General features: G+C 46.5%; 1 protein-coding gene across 1 annotated transcript in view; it reads left to right on the top strand.

The window, feature by feature from the left end:
* The window catches only part of GALNT1 (polypeptide N-acetylgalactosaminyltransferase 1), a 102,689-nt gene extending 85,836 nt beyond the window's left edge, over positions 1-16,853 (top strand). Inside the window, exons 9-11 of the mRNA XM_015825611.1 lie at positions 6,317-6,415; positions 7,313-7,447; positions 16,331-16,853. Of these exons, the coding sequence (XP_015681097.1) occupies positions 6,317-6,415; positions 7,313-7,447; positions 16,331-16,477 (381 nt within the window). The 3' untranslated portion in view covers positions 16,478-16,853. The remainder of the gene's footprint in view (positions 1-6,316; positions 6,416-7,312; positions 7,448-16,330) is intronic.
* The last annotated feature ends 910 nt before the right edge of the window (positions 16,854-17,763 follow it).

The following is a 17,763-nucleotide window of genomic DNA, read 5'->3' on the forward strand; positions in this document are numbered from 1 at the left end:
AACCAAGATCACTTATGACCCTGTCATCAAGTAGTTAAAGAAAAGATGGGTAAATTGGTGTCAGAACCCATATCTATCATATTGCATACTTCCCTGCCTCTCTTTCTCTCGTCTCCCGATTCCATTCTCTTCTCCCCCTGGGTTCTGCCATACTCCTAGAGGGGAGGGGGGATGGAGCGGGGGTTTATTGCCTTAGCTTCCTCTATTGATACAATGTAGTGTTTTGCTTCCCTGCCTCCTTTCCTTATTTCTACAGTGTAACATTTCACCTTAGTTTCCTTTATTGCTGCAATGTAATACTTCGCGCTCCTGCACTGTATTTCTCTCTGAACTTTCTTCCCCCTAACCTGTCAGCTAGGAAAAGTGGGGGAGAAAGAAATACAACCTCTGGAACCTGGCTTATTTCTCCACTCTCAAGAGAAGGTACAAAGAGCGGCTTGAACATTGCACTATGACCAGAACCGGACCGATGTTATCTCCCCTTTCCCACGATGGACTTAACAACTGGGGATTGGCCGGTTTGAACCGTCCGGATGAACTATGAGGTGGGGTTTGCTTGGGGATATTTTAACCCATCGATCTGTACAGAAGTCCCTCAGATCCTGTCTAGTATGCCTGCCATCAGCTTCTCCTAATGAAAATTCCTTTTGGAAGGACTTGCTTCCATGAGTTCTGCTTTCTTGGGATGAGGTGTTGAGGTGGGTCCTGACCTTAGACAGGATCTGTAATAGTAATCAACCTGGAAGGACGGACCTTGCTGGGGGACTCTGCAACACCTACCATGTCGAACAAAGGTGTGGAGAAGGAGGAAGCCACTGCGAAAGGGGAGCTCTCCCTTCAGTCGGAACCCTGCCAGCTGTCCGACTCCCGAGACATCCTATACCTCGGAGGAAGAGGTGGTGGAGACGCCCAACCCTAACCTCGCTGGTCCATGGGCATAGGCAAGAAGGTCGAGTGGGAGAAAAATTCGAGAAAGGTGATGCTGAGGCGGGGCAGCCACCAACCGGGATGGAAACAAGAGATGGAGAGATCACTTCACCTCAGTGAAGGTGAGGACGATTGCAGGGAACAGTCGAACTGGATCCTGGAGAAGGCGATCGACCTAATGAAATCAACCCTCGTCTCCCTCAGGGATGAAAAGCTCGAGCCCCGTGGCCACATCGTTACCGTGAACTGCAGCACAAGAGACACTGATGAGGAGTCCGACGCCGAAGCCTCAGGAACGTCTGGCGGGCATCCGAGACTGCAGCCATCCTGGGGCCAGTCCCCACTCCCTGCCACGCAGCAGCTGCTGATCAAGATGGACAACACCATAGATGACGTGGGCAACGATCCATCCAGAAGTTCCCGCCGCTGGACGTGAAGTTTTGGGGAGAGTTCTTCTTAACCCAAGTCCTCAACTACATGGAAGAATATGGCCGAGACATCCCGACCGACAAGGCTCGGATCCGCATCGTACAGGCAGCCTTGGACGGCATGGCAGCTGACTGGGTGGTGGATCTACACAACTTCGACGCCCCTGAGCTCCAGAACTTCAACCAATTCATGTTCTCCCTTAGATGACGATTCGAGGACACATTGGCAGACCGGTAGGCCCGTGAGAAGATTAAGACATTGAAGCAAGGCAGGCGCCCAGTGGCCAAGTACACCCAGGAGTTCCGAGCCATTGCTAGTAAGCTGAATTGGCCGGAAGACATCCTGCTTAGCCACTTCAAGGATGGGCTGAATTACGATCTCTACAATGCCTGCCTTCCCCAGGGAGACCCACTCCGATTGCACGATTGGTACATGCTGGCAGAGGAAGCTGAAATTGACCTACTCAAGAGACATCGTCGGGGAAAGCCATGGAACTGATCACCCCCTAAACCGTCATGCGAGCCCACAAAGTCTCAACCCACAGCTAAGAAAACTGCCGGCTGTTTCAAGTGTGGGAAGGAGGCTCATCACGCTGCAGAATGCTGCTCAAGGGCTAAACAGCAGAAGGCTAAACGGACACCAGCCAGGAGATCGGGAATGTCGCCCGCCAAGCTGTAAGAGCCAGCCATGAGAGGTACTGAGGCTGTCAAGTTCCCCCCCTCGGCCCAACGGGGAAAAGATCCTGGCCTACACTGCGGGAGCGTCCAACTCGCCAGACGACCACTCTGAAGATGAACCCCTGGTAAGTGGACCCATCACGCCCCTCATATGGACAGTGACTATCCTAGCCCCCTCCATGCCTGAAGCTGTGAAGGTTAAAGCCCTACTAGACTCTGGCTGCACACGTTGCCTTATTAGCCCAACACTGGTGGGAACCCTGGGCATTTCGGTGAGAAGGCTGAAGAAACCGCTATCTTTCAGTCAATTAGATGGGTCCATAGCAGGGAGAATGCCAGCTACCCTAGCCATGCTACTGCTCCACCTTACTCTGGGGGACCACTATAATGTTCGTGGTAACCCCAGACATGGAGTGCCCAATAGAACTGGGGTTGGCGTGGCTAAAGAAATGGAACCCCAGGGTGGACTAGAGGACAGCGGAACTCAGGTTCCCAAAAGGGGACCGAATGGGATTGCCACCCCAGGAAGCCCCCAAGAGCTGCCCTCCAGAAAGAGCAGCAGTGGGGGAAGAAACTGCATTGCCCGAAATACCCGAGGAATACAGGCGGATGAGCTACCCCACCACCGACCCACAGACTGCGCAATAGAAATCAAGCCGGGAGCAAAGCTCCTGAAGCCTAGATTGTACTCCATGAGCCCCGAGGAGCTACGAGAAATGAAAAAAATTGTAGATAAAAATTTAGAGAGGGGCTTCATTGAGCCAGCTTCCCCAAAGAAGGTAGCGGCCCCTGTCCTTTTCAGGGAAAAGAAGGACAGCACATTGTGTATGTGCGTGGATTACCACGCCTTGAACGCCATAAGCGAAATCAACCTGTACCCTCTCCCCCTCATGAAAGACATGCTGTCCCACCTATCGAAGGGAAAAATCTTCACAAAGCTAGACCTAAGGGAAGCCTATTATCACATAAAAATTAAGGAGGGGGACGAGTGGAAAACCGTGTTCAACTGCCCTATGGGATGCTACCAATTTAAGGTCTTGCCATTTGGGCTGCAGGGAGTCCCCGCGGTTTTCATGCAGTGGATCAATGAGGTACTGAGGGAGCACCTATACAAAGGGGTCCTCGTCTACCTGGACGACATCCTTATATTTGCAGAGACTAAAGAGGAGCACATAAAAATAGTCAGAGCAGTCTTGAACAAATTGAGAGCAGCCAACCTCTAGGCAAAATTGTCCAAATGCGAGTTTCACAAACGGAGAATTGACTATTTGGGCTACCGCATATCAACCGAAGGCGTAGAGTTGGACCCCAAGAAGGTCCGGGCGGTGTTAGAGTGGGCACCACCCTGCACGAGAAAGCAACTATAAAGCTTCCTGGGGTTCGCTAACTTCTATTGTCAATTCATCCCTTCTTTCACCCAGATAGCCCTGCCTATCACGAACTTATTAAAAATGAAAGGGGCAGCTCAGTAAAACCTAGTTAGCCACTAACCTGGACGATGGGATGTCAAGCCGCATTCGAAAAACTAAAAAGGCTTTTTTTGGCCAAGTTGGTCCTAAAGCACCCCGACCCAGACAGGCCGTTCATAATCCAAGCCGATGCAAGTGACGTAGCAGTAGGGGCAGTATTGCTGCAGGAAAATGACAAGGGGCAACTGCAACCCTGTGCCTACATGTCCAGAAAACTCTCTGACACAGAGCAATATTGGACAGTATGGGAAAAAGAGGTGTACGCTATGAGGTGGAAGGGAACAAAATCCCATTCCAGGTCTGGACAGACCATAAGAACTTGGAAGCGCTAAAAATGCCTAGGAAACTTAGCCCTAAACAAGTCTGATGGTCACAACACTTCCACCAGTTTACATTCAAAATCAAACACTTGCCAGGGGGGAGGAATTTCCTGGCAGATGCCCTATCCTGCATGCCCCAGTACAATAGCTCCCAGCCAACCATCACCAAGCTGCTCATGCCGGATGTGCAGCTGGCAGCGCAAGTAACCACAAGAGCTCAGGCAAAACTAAAGCAGCTGATAGCCAGCCAAGCAGGGACAGAATTCAGGAAGGTTCTAGAAACCGATGAATGGTTCCAGAGCCACAAAAACATATGCACTATCATTGACAGCTTGCCATGGGTGGGAGAGAAATTGTAAATCCCAAAAGCCCAGAGGATCACGTTTATGCAACTCTGCCATGACACGAAACCGGCGGGTCACTTTGGTTTCATGAAAACGCTGCATCTAGTGAAGAGACAGTTCTGGTGGCCATCTATGAAAAAGGACATTGAGAGCTATGTGGCCAGCTATCCAACCTGCGCAGCTGCTAAAAGACTGCAAAGGAAAGCCCCCAGACTGCTACAGCTGCTGGCAAACCCCACAGCCCCCTGGAGGGAAATCTCCATGGATTTCATAGTAGAACTACCAGAAAGTAATGGAAACACAGCAATCTGGATTATCATGGACCTATTCTCAAAACAAATACACTTCATTCCCTGCCTAAAGATCCCCACCACTAAAGCCTTAGCAAAATTGTTTGTCCAGCACATATATAGATTGCATGGAGTACCCCAGCGCATAATATCAGACGGGGGTGCAATTCACATCGGACTTTTGGAAAGAGTTCTTATCCCTTCTGGGGATCACCCAGGGGCTGTCATCTAGTCATGATCCTCAGACAAATGGCGGTACGGAACATTCAAACTCAGTACTTGAACAATATTTAAGATGCTTTATTAATTTCCAACAGACGAACTGGACCGACCTGCTCCCCTTCGCAGAAGTGGCATACAACGCAGTCCATTCCAGCACAGGCTACACCCCATTCCAAATAGCTATGGGCCAAAGCTTCAACCCCATGCCAGAACTGAGCACTACCGAGCCGGCCATTCCCTCTTTGAAGGAGTGGATTGCACAATTAAAAAACACCTGGCCAGTAGTTAGAAAAGCACTAGATGAAGCTATACAGGCCTATAAAGCACAAGCAGATAAGAAAAGAGTCGAACCAAAACCATTCATCGTAGGGGAAACGGTGTACTTATCCACAAAATACCTAAAATCCTTGCAACCATGCAAGAAACTAGGGCCAAAATACGTGGGACCGTTCCACATCAAAAGAATCATAAACCCAGTAACAGTAGAGTTAGAATTACCAAAAACCCTCAGGCAGATTCACCCTATCTTCCACTGCAGCTTACTAAAACGAGAGCAGCAATCACCATTACGACCGGCCACCATCCCACTGCCTCCTCGCATTATGGTTGAGGGGGAGCAGCATTTTGAAATAAAAGAAATCCTTGACTCTCGAAAATACCATGGAGCAACTCAATACCTAGTAGCGTGGAAGTACCTCCCCTCTTCCAAAAACGAATGGGTGCAGAAAGGCCACGTTAGAGCCCCCAAACTATTAAAAAAAATTCACATGGACTACCCGAACAATCCAGACTAACCTCTCACCATTTTTGTTTTGTTTTGTCTTTCAACAGATTGATCTCTCATATTTTTAAGGGGGGCAGGATGTCAGAACCCATATCTATCATATTGCATACTTTCCTGCCTCTCTTTCTCTCGTCTCCTGATTCCATTCTCTTCTCCCCCTGGGTTCTGCCATACTCCTAGAGGGGAGGGGGGACGGAGCGGGGGTTTATTGCCTTAGCTTCCTCTATTGATACAATGTAGCGTTTTGCTTCCCTGCCTCCTTTCCCTATTTGTAAGTGTAACATTTCACCTTAGCTTCCTTTATTGCTGCAATGTAACACTTCACACTCCTGCCCTGTATCTCTCTCTGAACTTTCTTCTCCCTAACCTGTCAGCTAGGAAAGGGGGGGGGGAGAAAGAAATACAACCTCCGGAGCCTAGCTTATTTCTCTACTCTGAAGAGAAGGTGCGAAGAGCTGCTTGAACATTGCGCTACGACCAGAACTGGACCGATGTTATCTCCCCTTTCCCACGATGGACTTAATACCTGGGGATTGGTCGGTTTGAACCGTCCGGATGAACTATGGGTTGGGGTTTGCTTGGGGATACTTTAACCCATCGATCTGTACAGGAGTCCCTCAGATCCTGTCTAGTATGCCTGACATCAGCTTCTCCTAATAAAAGTTCCTTTTGGAAGGACTTGCTTCCATGAGTTCTGCTTTCTTCGGATGAGATGTTGAGGTGGTCCTGACAATTGGCCTTCTTCACAATTTCTAAGGCTGATGTGCAAGTTAGTTAATATGTAACTGGTGTGTGAGGGTGTGTGTGTTGGTGTGTATCTTACCTATTTGTCTGGTTTTTTTACTTTTCTTTAGATACGAAATGCGGAAACAAATCAATGTCTAGATAATATGGCACGAAAAGAAAATGAAAAAGTTGGAATTTTTAATTGCCATGGAATGGGTGGTAATCAGGTAATGATGTAAAAGTTTGTTTTCATTATATTTTGAACAGTAAATAATTTAACAGATATATTTAAAATCTTTATCTTATTGGCCTTTTTCATTATAATCAGTAATGGAGCTTATGTTAAAATATCACGGATCCGTTTTCATGGACAATCAGCATCTGATCAGCTTTAAGCAAGTCACTGATATAAATCTCCACAGGGATAGTGGATAGATTAAAGAGTCCATCCCAGATTAATTTAAATTGTTTCCGGAGTTAATTTGGCAGTATTGTTGTGCTCTCTTGAAGCCTTGTCTGATTTATGGAATATGGAAACACTGGGCATTTAGCCAATATTTTTGTGGCATTTCCAGCAAGATAATCCATATAAACCTCCATCTCATGTGAAACAACTTTTAATATTTTAAATACACCCATGCAACCACATACTATTGCATCATTAATATTTAAATCAGTTTACCATATCAAATAAGTAAATGCAGTTCAGATTTCAGCTATGTGAATCCCAATTAATAGCCATCATTTTCTAGTATTTCTAGTAGCAATTGTCATCTCTGATGTCTACAGACACTGGTAAAAAAAATTTCCATTTTACACAATTTGTAACATGTACTATTTTTGTTCAGAGTAAACATAATACAATACTTTACAACAGCACAATTGTGCTAATAGAATTACAGTTTTTAATATAATAGAAGAAAAAGTAAATCTAAACAAACTTGGGAAATTTGAAAATACATTATTGCCACTGGAAATTTCATGAATGCCATTGTTTCAAAACTTTTTAAGTGACAAAAAAAGAGATTCATTTGGCTGGTGTTTTCCAAATATTTCATTAGGTTTTATACTCAGATTTTATAATGAAGTATCATTGCTGTAATCAAATGTGGTTTTCTCTCAAGGTTTTCTCATACACAGCTAACAAGGAGATCCGAACAGATGATCTGTGCTTAGATGTCTCCAAACTTAATGGTCCAGTCACAATGCTCAAATGCCATCACTTAAAAGGCAATCAACTTTGGGAATATGATCCAGTGGTACGTTTCTTTATGGCCTCAAACTCAACTCTTGAGAAAATATCTGGTTATAAATAGAAAATAGAAGGAAAACTAATGTAAGACATTCTGTCAATTTATTTCATAGTTTCATATGATTGCCTTTTACAGAATTCCTTGCTGGCTTCTCACAGTCAGTGAGGAAGCAGATCACAAATCACTCTTGTAAGATGCTCTCCCTCCTGTCACTTTTTCTCCTGAGGAGCCCCCAGATGGTAGGGCGAGTATAAGATTCAGGCAGCTGGCTACCTGTCCACCCACATTTGTAGGAACCCATTAGCATCCATTACCCACCTGCCCTCTGGGCTATAGCATCTATCCACTCGTACACATTTCAGACTATAGGACCTGCACTCCTGCCTCTCCACTGGACTCAACCACCATGCTCACCCAAACTCGCTTGCCAGCCTGCTTGCAAGAGATCTAAAGAGGGGCTTGTCATGACTGGGATTTGCAACTTCCAGCCAGGTTTCCCATTGACTTTGCTTGTTGGAAGCCAGCAGGAAGACATAAATGGTGATCATATAAGGTCCTTGCTTGATAGTCCACAATCTTTGCTTAACAATGGCAACAGGGTCTACAGAAGTTACATAACGAATTCTGATCTCATTTATAGAATATAGAACATAGAATCATAGGACTAGAAGGGATCTCAGGAACCTATATGCTCAAAGCAAGAGACCTCATATTATCGCAGTCAAATGGTCCTCCAATCTTTTCTTGAAAACCTTCAGTGATAGAGCATCCACAACAGCAAGCTGTTCCATTTGTTAATTATTCTCACCGTCAGGAAATTTCTCCTTAGTTCCAGGCATGATATCTCTGTAACAACCTTCCAACTTTGCTTCTTGTCCTGTCCTCAGATGCTTTGCAGAACAAGTCAGTCCCCTTGTCTCTGTGACTTCCCCTCATGTCACCTCTGATCCTTCTCTTCAGTGGCCTAGACATACCTAGTTTCCTTAATTATTCATCATATGATTTAATCTTCAGATCTCTTATCATCTCTGCACTTTTTCTAGGGTCTCAGCATCTTTTTTGTATCATGGTGACCAAAACTGTACGCATGTATTCCAAGTGCAACCTCACTAGTGCAAGTATAGAACGTACTATTGCTTCTCCAGCACTGGAGATGGATAATCCACCAATGGGTTTAGACTGTATTCCTGCCCAATCAGATCAAGTCAGCCAAAGTTGCCACGCCCGTCCTGGACCATAGATCCCAGTCTTGACTTGATCTTGCCCAGGACAGACGTGCAAGTTTGGCTCTTAGGCAGGTACAGTCTCTATTGGTGGATTCTCCATTTCAGATTGCTGTGTAGTGCTGTATTCAGCACAGAATTTGGCCTTCCACTAGCAAATGAACAAATTTCCATTCTCTTCCCCTTCAGGAATTTCAGAATTTCTTTTCAATTCCTGATTTGGGGGGAAAATACAGCTAGGTGATCCTAAAGAAGGGGCTCCTTCTTTTTCCCCTCCCCCCTTTACTCACCCCAGCAAATAACTTTCTTAAAGCTAATTGCTGGATTCACCTGAGGACTAATGGCTGTTAGTCCCCAACTCACATTGAAGTGACTTATTTCTCTGCCGGAGCTTGCGGCGGCGGCTCCGGTGACTGATTACAAGGAGGAGGCTTCCTTCTATGTTTTCAGGCTTTCTTTCGCAAATCCCACATTTCTGAGGCCCGTTGGAGTTGCAGCTGCAACTCCACCCCTGATTTCAAGTTTTCGGCTTGGTTGATCTCCTCAGCTTGCGGCCACGCGATCGCCCATCTATCGGCCAGAGGCGTGCATGCGCACTAAGAAACCAGCGCCAATCAGCTTTTAGGCAGCTGATCGGAGGGGCGAAAAGCTCCGTTTTTTCCTTCGAGGTTTTTTTGCTTGCCAGACGCGGCCCTTCCGTTTATTAAGGCAGCGTTCTCACTGCATCGGGCTTACTTACTCAAGTCCTCGAACCTCGACGGATTTAGTTGTCCTCCACGCGCGGCCGCCATTTTGGACGCGTGATTTTGAAATAATCAGTTCTTTTCGGGGGAATTACAGAGGAAGGGAATCCTTCTTATTTACTGCTATTGTCCTCAGAGAGGGGACATTCATTGGGGAGGGTGAACTAAGTAAGTTCATATAGGCCCCATTCCATCGTCAGGCAGGCCACCATTTTGAGAGACAGCCGCCATTTTGGGAGCGGAATAGGCCTATTCCACCTGAGGCCTGCTGTTGCCAATATAACTGAACCTCCAGGCTCACCTAGAACACAGTTTATGCACATGTCTCCAGGGTCTTTTTTCAGGTTTGGTGTCTCCGTCTCACCTTGCTCGTAGTCAACTTACCCAGCTTGACTGGGATTACTAAATTACCAAATTGGATACCAGGCATACCTTGTCGTGCTCCTGTCATTATCCATACAATTAGTGTTCATCTGGATTCCAGGCGCCCCCTGTAGTGCACCTGTCCTTATCCACAACAGATTTATCCGGATTCCAGACACCCCTTGTAGTGTGTCTGTCCTTATCCGTGCAACAGCTTTAGTTGGATTCCAGGCGTCCCCTGTTGTGCGCCTGTCCTTATCCAGTGTATAATACTCTCTAGATACCAAGGGTCCCCCATCGTGCTCCTGTGCTATCAGAGAATGGAGGCTTCTGCTCCTTCCTCAAAGAGCGTTTTGCCATCTTCATCGGCTCTAATGAATCCTACTCCATCTAGTCTGGAGGGTGCTGACAAGACTGCGACCAAAACCAAGGTCAGATCTACCACCAAGACCTCCAAGAGGGCTGAAAAGCAGGCCAGCCGGAAAGGAATTTTCAAGGGCACAGAAAATAGCCAGGTTAGACACCTCTCAGGCTGAGGGATTGATGTATGACCTACCCCTGGGGCCCCCAACTTCCCCCCCGGGAGTATGGTCGACAGGGAACCTTCCCATTCCCCTGCACAGGGTGGGGTGGGCGGAATTCCCCCCATGTCCCAATCTACAGCTACACGGGCACATCACGGGACCCCCGAGGCTACCTTCACTCCTACTGTGGCCGGGCTTCGGCCAAGTGAGCCTGTCACCCTTCCCACGTAGGACCATCTAGCTTTGCTGATTGCCGCACTTTTGAGGCAATCAGCACTTTTGAGGCCAGAACGCAAACTCCCAGGTCAGGGGCCCCTGTTCATCTTCCTGTCCATCAATCGGTTTCCGAAACCTATTACGATCCTTCCTCCACATCTGGGTCCACATGTTCTGAGGGTTCATCCTTTCACGCACAGGACATTGAACAGGGAATGCCAATGTCTGAGGAGGAGGAGCCGCCTCCCGAAACTCCTTCATTTAGCGGCCTCTTCAACCCTTCCTTCTTTGTTCCCTTGCTCTGCAAGGCCACATCCACAGCCCATCTCGGTCCTGACCCTTCCTCAACAACAACCACTGTTTCCCCAGACTCGGAGGTGGATCCCAACTTCACCGAACCGGTGGCAGCTCAACACTGCATCCCTTGTTCCCCCGTGTTCCTGAATGCGGTCCGAAAACAGTGGGCATCTCCGGCTTCCCTTCCCCTCCCAGGTACTACTGATAAAAAGCTTTACAACGTAGCTAAGGATCTGGAGGAGGCCGTGGAAGTACCCGTGGTGGACGAACCATTAGGCTCCCTAATATCTCCCACCGCCATTCCCGGAGATGTCTCCAAGGCCCTCAAAGCGGAGGACCGTAAGTGCGAACTCGCTTATCGTAGGACGCACCAAGCGAAAGCATGGGCTATTAGGGCGGCCACCTCCGTATCTTTCTTTAATAGATCTGCCCATCACTGGCTCAGGCAGCTCCAGGCCCATGTCCCAGCGGAGGATATCTGTACCCATCAGGATCTTAGCAAGATGGTGGCAGCCATTGAGTATGCATCAGATGCTACTCTCCAAGCCGCCAGATTTTCTTCAAGGGCTATGGCATCCAGCGTCACGGGTCGCCGTATGCTTTGGTTGAAGCACTGGCACGCCGATGCCAAGTCTAAGTGGCGTCTGTCAGCTGCTCCATATCAGGGAGGTAAACTATTTGGAGACGCCTTGAATCCTTATCTCACCGAGAATAAGGACAAGCGCAAGGTCCTTAATCACTCCTTAAAAAATCGGATAAACGCTCTAATTACTACCCTCGTAGACAGTCCTTTCATGCTGGGGCTAGGTACAACTACACCCAGCCTTTCCGTCCCTTCCCGGCAAGGCAGGACAGGCAGGAGAGGCAGTCTGACAGACAGATGGCCAGACCCAGACAACAATCGCAGGGCAAACGGCCCTTTCGGGGGAATGGCCGCCCATTCTGCCGCTCCAGATAACTCCCCGTCGGTCCCTCCCATAGGGGGCAGACACTCTCTTTTTGCCCACCAGTGGGAGGCTACCACCATGGATGCATGGGTACTCAACACCGTACACCACGGCCTTTCCCTGGAGTTCATCTCCAACCCGCCAAATCGATTTCTCTCTTGCCCATACCCCCGGAATCAAGCAAAGAAAAGACTGATGGACGAAGCCATCCAACATCTACTAGACATACGGGCCATAGAACCGGTGCCAACGGACCAGAGAGGTCGGGGATTTTATTCCATCCTCTTCGTCGTCCTCAAGGCGTCGGGGGGATGGAGAGCCATTTTAGATCTCAAAGGCTTGAATTATCATCTTGTATACCGCAAATTCAAGATGCAAACGCTCCGTTGCATCTTGGGAAGCATAAGAAAAGGGGACTTCCTGATGTCTATCGACCTCACGGAAGCGTACCTTCATATCCCCATCTCTCTCGCCCACCGCCGGTTTCTGAGATTCGCCCACAAAGGTCGTCATCTTCAGTACAGGGCACTACCATTTGGCCTATCATCGGCTCCCAGGGTGTTTAACAAGATCCTGGCGGTTCTGGCAGCTCACTTAAGCATGGTACCAGTCAGAGTCCAATGTTACCTGGATGACATTTTGATCCAGTCATCGTCCATTCAGTCCACCAGGGCAGACCTCGAACTGGTGGTAAAGCTGCTCCAGGATCACGGGTTCTCGGTAAACTTCCCCAAGAGCCACATGGTTCCCACAACAAGACTGTTACACCTCGGGGCCATCATAGACACGGTGGAGTGCCGGGTGTATTTATCTCAAGAACGCCGGGACAACATAAGAGAGTCAGTCCTCCAAGTACACAGGGACCGAACAGTATCGTTACTCAGTCTCTCCAAATTGTTAGGGCAATCGTCCCGTGGTCCAGGCTCCACTCCAGGGAACTGCAGTGGTTCCCACTCCCTTTCCAGAGGCAGAACCTCAGTGCTTCTCAACAAAGGGTAAGACTCCCACCTCAGGTGTCGCGCTCCCTCATGTGGTGGCTATCATCCGCCATGCTCAGAGGGTCATTTTTCAAGGAGCCAGATCGGATACTGCTAACGACCGACGCCAGCCTGTTCGGCTGGGGTGCGCACCTTCGATCGCTTTGGGCACAGGGCCGTTGGTCCCACTCAGACCTTCGGCACGACATAAACTGGCTGGAACTACGAGCCATACATCTAGCCCTCCGCTACTTTCACAGCCTGGTAAGACGGCGCCATGTACTGGTCCTCACGGACAGCGTGACCGCCAAGGCTCATGTAAACCGACAGGGGAGCACCCGATCTCGGGCTTTGCTGACTGAGTCGCTCTTACTGGGATCCTGGGCAAAACACAATCTGGCTTCCATCAAAGCCGATCATATTTCAGGGAAGGTGAACACTCAGGCCGACATTCTGAGCAGGGCGACAGTAGATCACTCAGAATGGCGCCTCCATCCGAGGGTCTTCAAAGAAATCTGTCACCGTTTCAGCCTACCACTGTTAGACCTCTTTGCGTCCCCGAGCAACGCCCAGCTGCCTCGGTTCTTCTCCCGATTTCCATCTCCAGGAAACAGGCAGATGCGCTTCAGAGCCCATGGCCTCAGGGCCTGCTTTATGCCTTCCCGCCTCTCCCTCTTCTCCCGCTCATTGAAATAATCCAGGCATCCCGTCGCCCTTCCACAAACTGTATTTACGAGGCCACATGGAAGAACATTCGTTCCTGGTGCTACGGTCAACAGCTGTCACTCTCGGAACTCACGATTCCCCATATTCTGGAATACCTGTTAGAGGGTCTGGAGAGGGGCTTAGCCCCGAACACATTGCGCAGACAGATAGCTGCTCTTTCCACAGTCCTCACCTGTGACTCTGTGGGGTCATTGGGACATCACCCCTTGCTTCGCTCATTCCTTAAAGGGGCAGCGAATACCAGACCCCCTACAGTACACAGGTACCCTTCATGGGAGCTACCATGGGTGCTTCGGGCTCTGACCATGTCGCCCTTCGAGCCCCTAAGGACATGCGACGTTCGCTACCTGTCCCACAAGGTGGCCTTCTTGGTGGCAATCACGTCGGCACGACGTATTTCCGAATTGGCAGTGCTCTCAACCCGGGATGACCTATGCATTTTCCACCTGGATCGAGTGATCCTTCGCCTTGACCCCACTTTCCTTCCAAAGGTCAATTCACTATTCCATAGGACCCAGGAAATTGTACTCCCGGATTTTTGCCCTAACCCATCGCATGCTCTGGAATGGCAATGGCATAGCCTGGATGTCCACAGGGCGCTCTGGTGCTATATTTCACGGACGGCGGAATTCCGCAAATCAGAGGCCCTCTTTGTGTCCTTTCACCCTTCCTCCAGGGGTCGGAAAGTCTCCTCTTCCACAATTGGCAGGTGGATTAGGGCATGCATTGCCGGGGTGTATCAAGCTGAGTCCTTGCCAGTTCCACGACGGGTTACAGCCCACTCTACACGGAGCGCATCTACTTCTGCGGCCTGGGCCACTCAGGCGTCCATTGAGGATGTCTGCAGAGCGGCCACATGGTCTTCACCATCTCCATTTATACGGCACTACAAGATCAATAGGTTTGCCTTGGCGGAGGCTTCCTTTGGTAGGAGGGTTCTCCAACAGGTTGTACATCAAAGTGCCACACCGGACTGGTCTACTTCCCACCCTCAGGGACAGTAGGCTTTGGTATGTCCCATTGGTGGATTATCCATCTCCAGTGCTGGAGAAGGGGCGCCTTTTCTCAGCACGGAGATGGATAATCCACTCCCACCCTTGCAGGTCATTAGGCCTAGGGTTAGTTTTTAGTTAATGAGCCACAACGTCTTACGATCAGTCAATGGCTACGCTTGCGTCAAGACTGGGATCTATGGTCCAGGACGGTTGTGGCAACTTTGGCTGACTTGATCTGATTGGGCAGGAATACAGTCTAAACCCATTGGTGGATTATCCATCTCCGTGCTGAGAAAAGGCGTTCAGGTAAGACAATGCCCCTTCTCATGATTTTGATGCTATCCCTCTGTTGATGCAGCCTAAAAATGCATTGGCATTTCTGGCAGCTACAGCACTTGCTGGCTCATATTTAAGTGGTCGTCCACTAGATCCCTCTCACAATTGGAACTATTGAGCCAGGTACTACATATTCTATCTATGTGGATTTCTTTTTTCCTGCCTTACTTTTCACCATTGAACTGCATCTTGAATAGGGCCCAATGCTCAATTCTGTCAAGATCCTTCTGAATCTTGTATCTATCTTCCAAAATGTTAGCAATTCCCCCCAGCTTAGAGTTGTCTGAAAATTTGATGAGCTCTCCTAATCCTCATCCAAATCATTTATGAAGATATTGAAGAGCACTGCACCCAAGACAGAACCTTGAAGTTCCCCACTACATGCTTCTCTCCATGTAGCTGTAGTTCTGCTGAGATCTACATGCTGAGTGCAGTTGTAGTCAATTGTCAAGCCATGTGGTGGTGGTACTGTCTATTTTACATTGTTTTATCTTACCAAAAAGTAGGCTGTGGTCTACTTTGCAAAATGCCTTACTGAAGTCCAGGTGTACTATATTTACAGCAATTTTTTTGTTCACTAATTTAGTCACTAATAAAGAAGTGAGCCCAAAATCTTGCCATCTTCTTCCATTAGTGGACCTAATGAGTTAATGGGATCTAAGAGGCTTGTCCTATGATATAAAATTAGGGATCTTATATTCAGCAAACTCAGTGAACACCAGCTGATAATTCCAGGAGACTACCAGCAAATTTTAAAAGTTTTGTTTCCACAACATTAGTATCTCTCATTCACTTACTCAGTCATTGAAGTTTTACATATGAAAGACCCTTCTTATCCCCGGCTAGGTGATACCAAATGGTATGATAACCCTTGTATTATTCTTTTTCAGATGAAGGTAAAATTTCAAACTTTTATTTCTTCTACCTCTCTTTTATAAACAATGCTGAATTATCTCAGCTTGATTGCTGACTTACCCAACATCACACATTGGTTATGTCTGTGAAGATTCTCAGTCATCCACCTAATAGTTGTTTCAAAAGGCAACTGGACTGTTTTTTCCTTGAGGAAGAAGAACAAAATGTTTCGCTTGTCATCCAAGAAGCTTCATCAGTTTTGATGGCGGGGGAAGGATAGGTACTGACATTTGAGACTGAATGGTGAAGGGATGGAAGGATAATTCTGGCCAGATTGAGGTGGAGTGGGGAAAGGAAGGATTGTATTTCTTTGCAGTCACCTGGTCGTTAATACTTTCCCTGAGAGCTCTTGAGGGAACTTGGGAGTTTATTATTTGTTATAATCTTCATCAATTTCTGGTAGTTGTCCATCTTGTCAACATTCCATGACTGTTCTATGACTATGCGGAAAACAAACTTGATAGAAAAATGTTTTCAATAATTTTCCATTGCTTCATAATGTCTAACCATAAGAGACTGTTTTGTGTTTAATAGTATCTTAATTATTTGGTCTTATTTAGGAATTTTGGGTTAACACATTTTCTCTCTCTGTCTCCTCTTTTTTCATTCTCCACACATGCAATAAAGAAATTAATCCTGTTGCATGTGAACAGTAACCAGTGCCTGGATAAAGCCACTGAAGAAGACAGCCAGGTACCCAGTATCAAGGATTGTAATGGTAGCCGTTCACAGCAATGGCTTCTTCGTAATGTCACCCTTCCAGAAATATTCTGAAAGGTTTTTAAGACAAAGATTGACTGGACTACCTCAGTGAGTGCATTTGCTATATTATGTTCCAAGCAAAGGCTGCAAGTTGTTTGATCACTGGAGCAATCTGTTCTAAAGTTCTAAGAGCTGTGAACCAGCTATCCTGGTGTTTAAACATGGAGCTAACTAAAGGAGTTACTTGTGATGCTTTATGCACTAATGTTTACAAAAAATCATTTTGTAGAACACATGGACAGTGGAAATATAATTGAGGAAATATGCTCTCTGGAGAACAGCACAGCTTAGTTTGCTTGTATATCAGCAACCTCCCAAAATGCTGTTAGAAATATTCTTAAGATGTCTGGGTGAAGTTCAATATTTACCCAAAGATCATATAAAAATATAAATGGGATAGATTAAAACTAAAACAGAAAAATCATTGATACAAAAAATGTATAAAACAGGGTTTAGAAAAGAAAATCAGAACTGTTAAAACTTATAATTCCAAACATCAAATATATATAATTAATTTGATCTCAGTGGAAAAAAGGTGACCAAGTGAAATAGCAATTTTTTGTTCAATTGCGTGCTGATCCATTAATTTTTTTTCTTACAGTAAAGGCCTTGAACTTTTTTTTAAGAAAAACCAAAATTCAATTAGCTCTCTAAATGTTGGATTAAATTTTAAAACTTTTGATTTTGTCTTGTAGTTTTTCAAAACTACTTTTCCCCCCAATTATTTGAAAAATGTTTTTTACTTGTTTGTGTTTTACTTGGTACTTAAGTTAAAAATATGTCAGCTATCTTTGATCTGACAAGAATTTGTGTATTTTAAATTTCTTAACTGATTATGTTTATGACTAAATCTCCTAATACTGCATTACAGTTTCTTTACAGCAATAATTATTTCATTCCTCAATTCCACACACCAGTGCCTGCAGATAACTTATTCAAGTAATAAATAGCTGGTATCTGAATGTTTCCTTAAAGTATATTTCCATTCAATATTACAATATCACTCATATTTTTGAAATGTAATGTTCTACTTTTTTCTAATAAAATCACGGGAAATTATTAAATAACTCTCTCTTTTAAAAGTAATATTTTTCCAGCATATCTGGAATAAGCCTACCTGCACTGCTAACCTTGTAGTTGTAACACATAACAATCTAAGGGGTGTGATTTTTTTATTTTTGATGTTCCCAATTCTCTTATAAAGGCTCCTCCGGTTGGGCATGCATAATATTCTGGCTACCGCATCATAATACTCTGGTTATCCCATCATTTTCTTGGCACTATCAACCAATTGAATT

Source organism: Protobothrops mucrosquamatus, unplaced genomic scaffold (assembly GCF_001527695.2).
Source record: "Protobothrops mucrosquamatus isolate PMUCROS unplaced genomic scaffold, P.Mucros_1.0 scaffold2715, whole genome shotgun sequence".
NCBI classification, from domain to species: Eukaryota; Metazoa; Chordata; class Lepidosauria; order Squamata; family Viperidae; genus Protobothrops; species Protobothrops mucrosquamatus.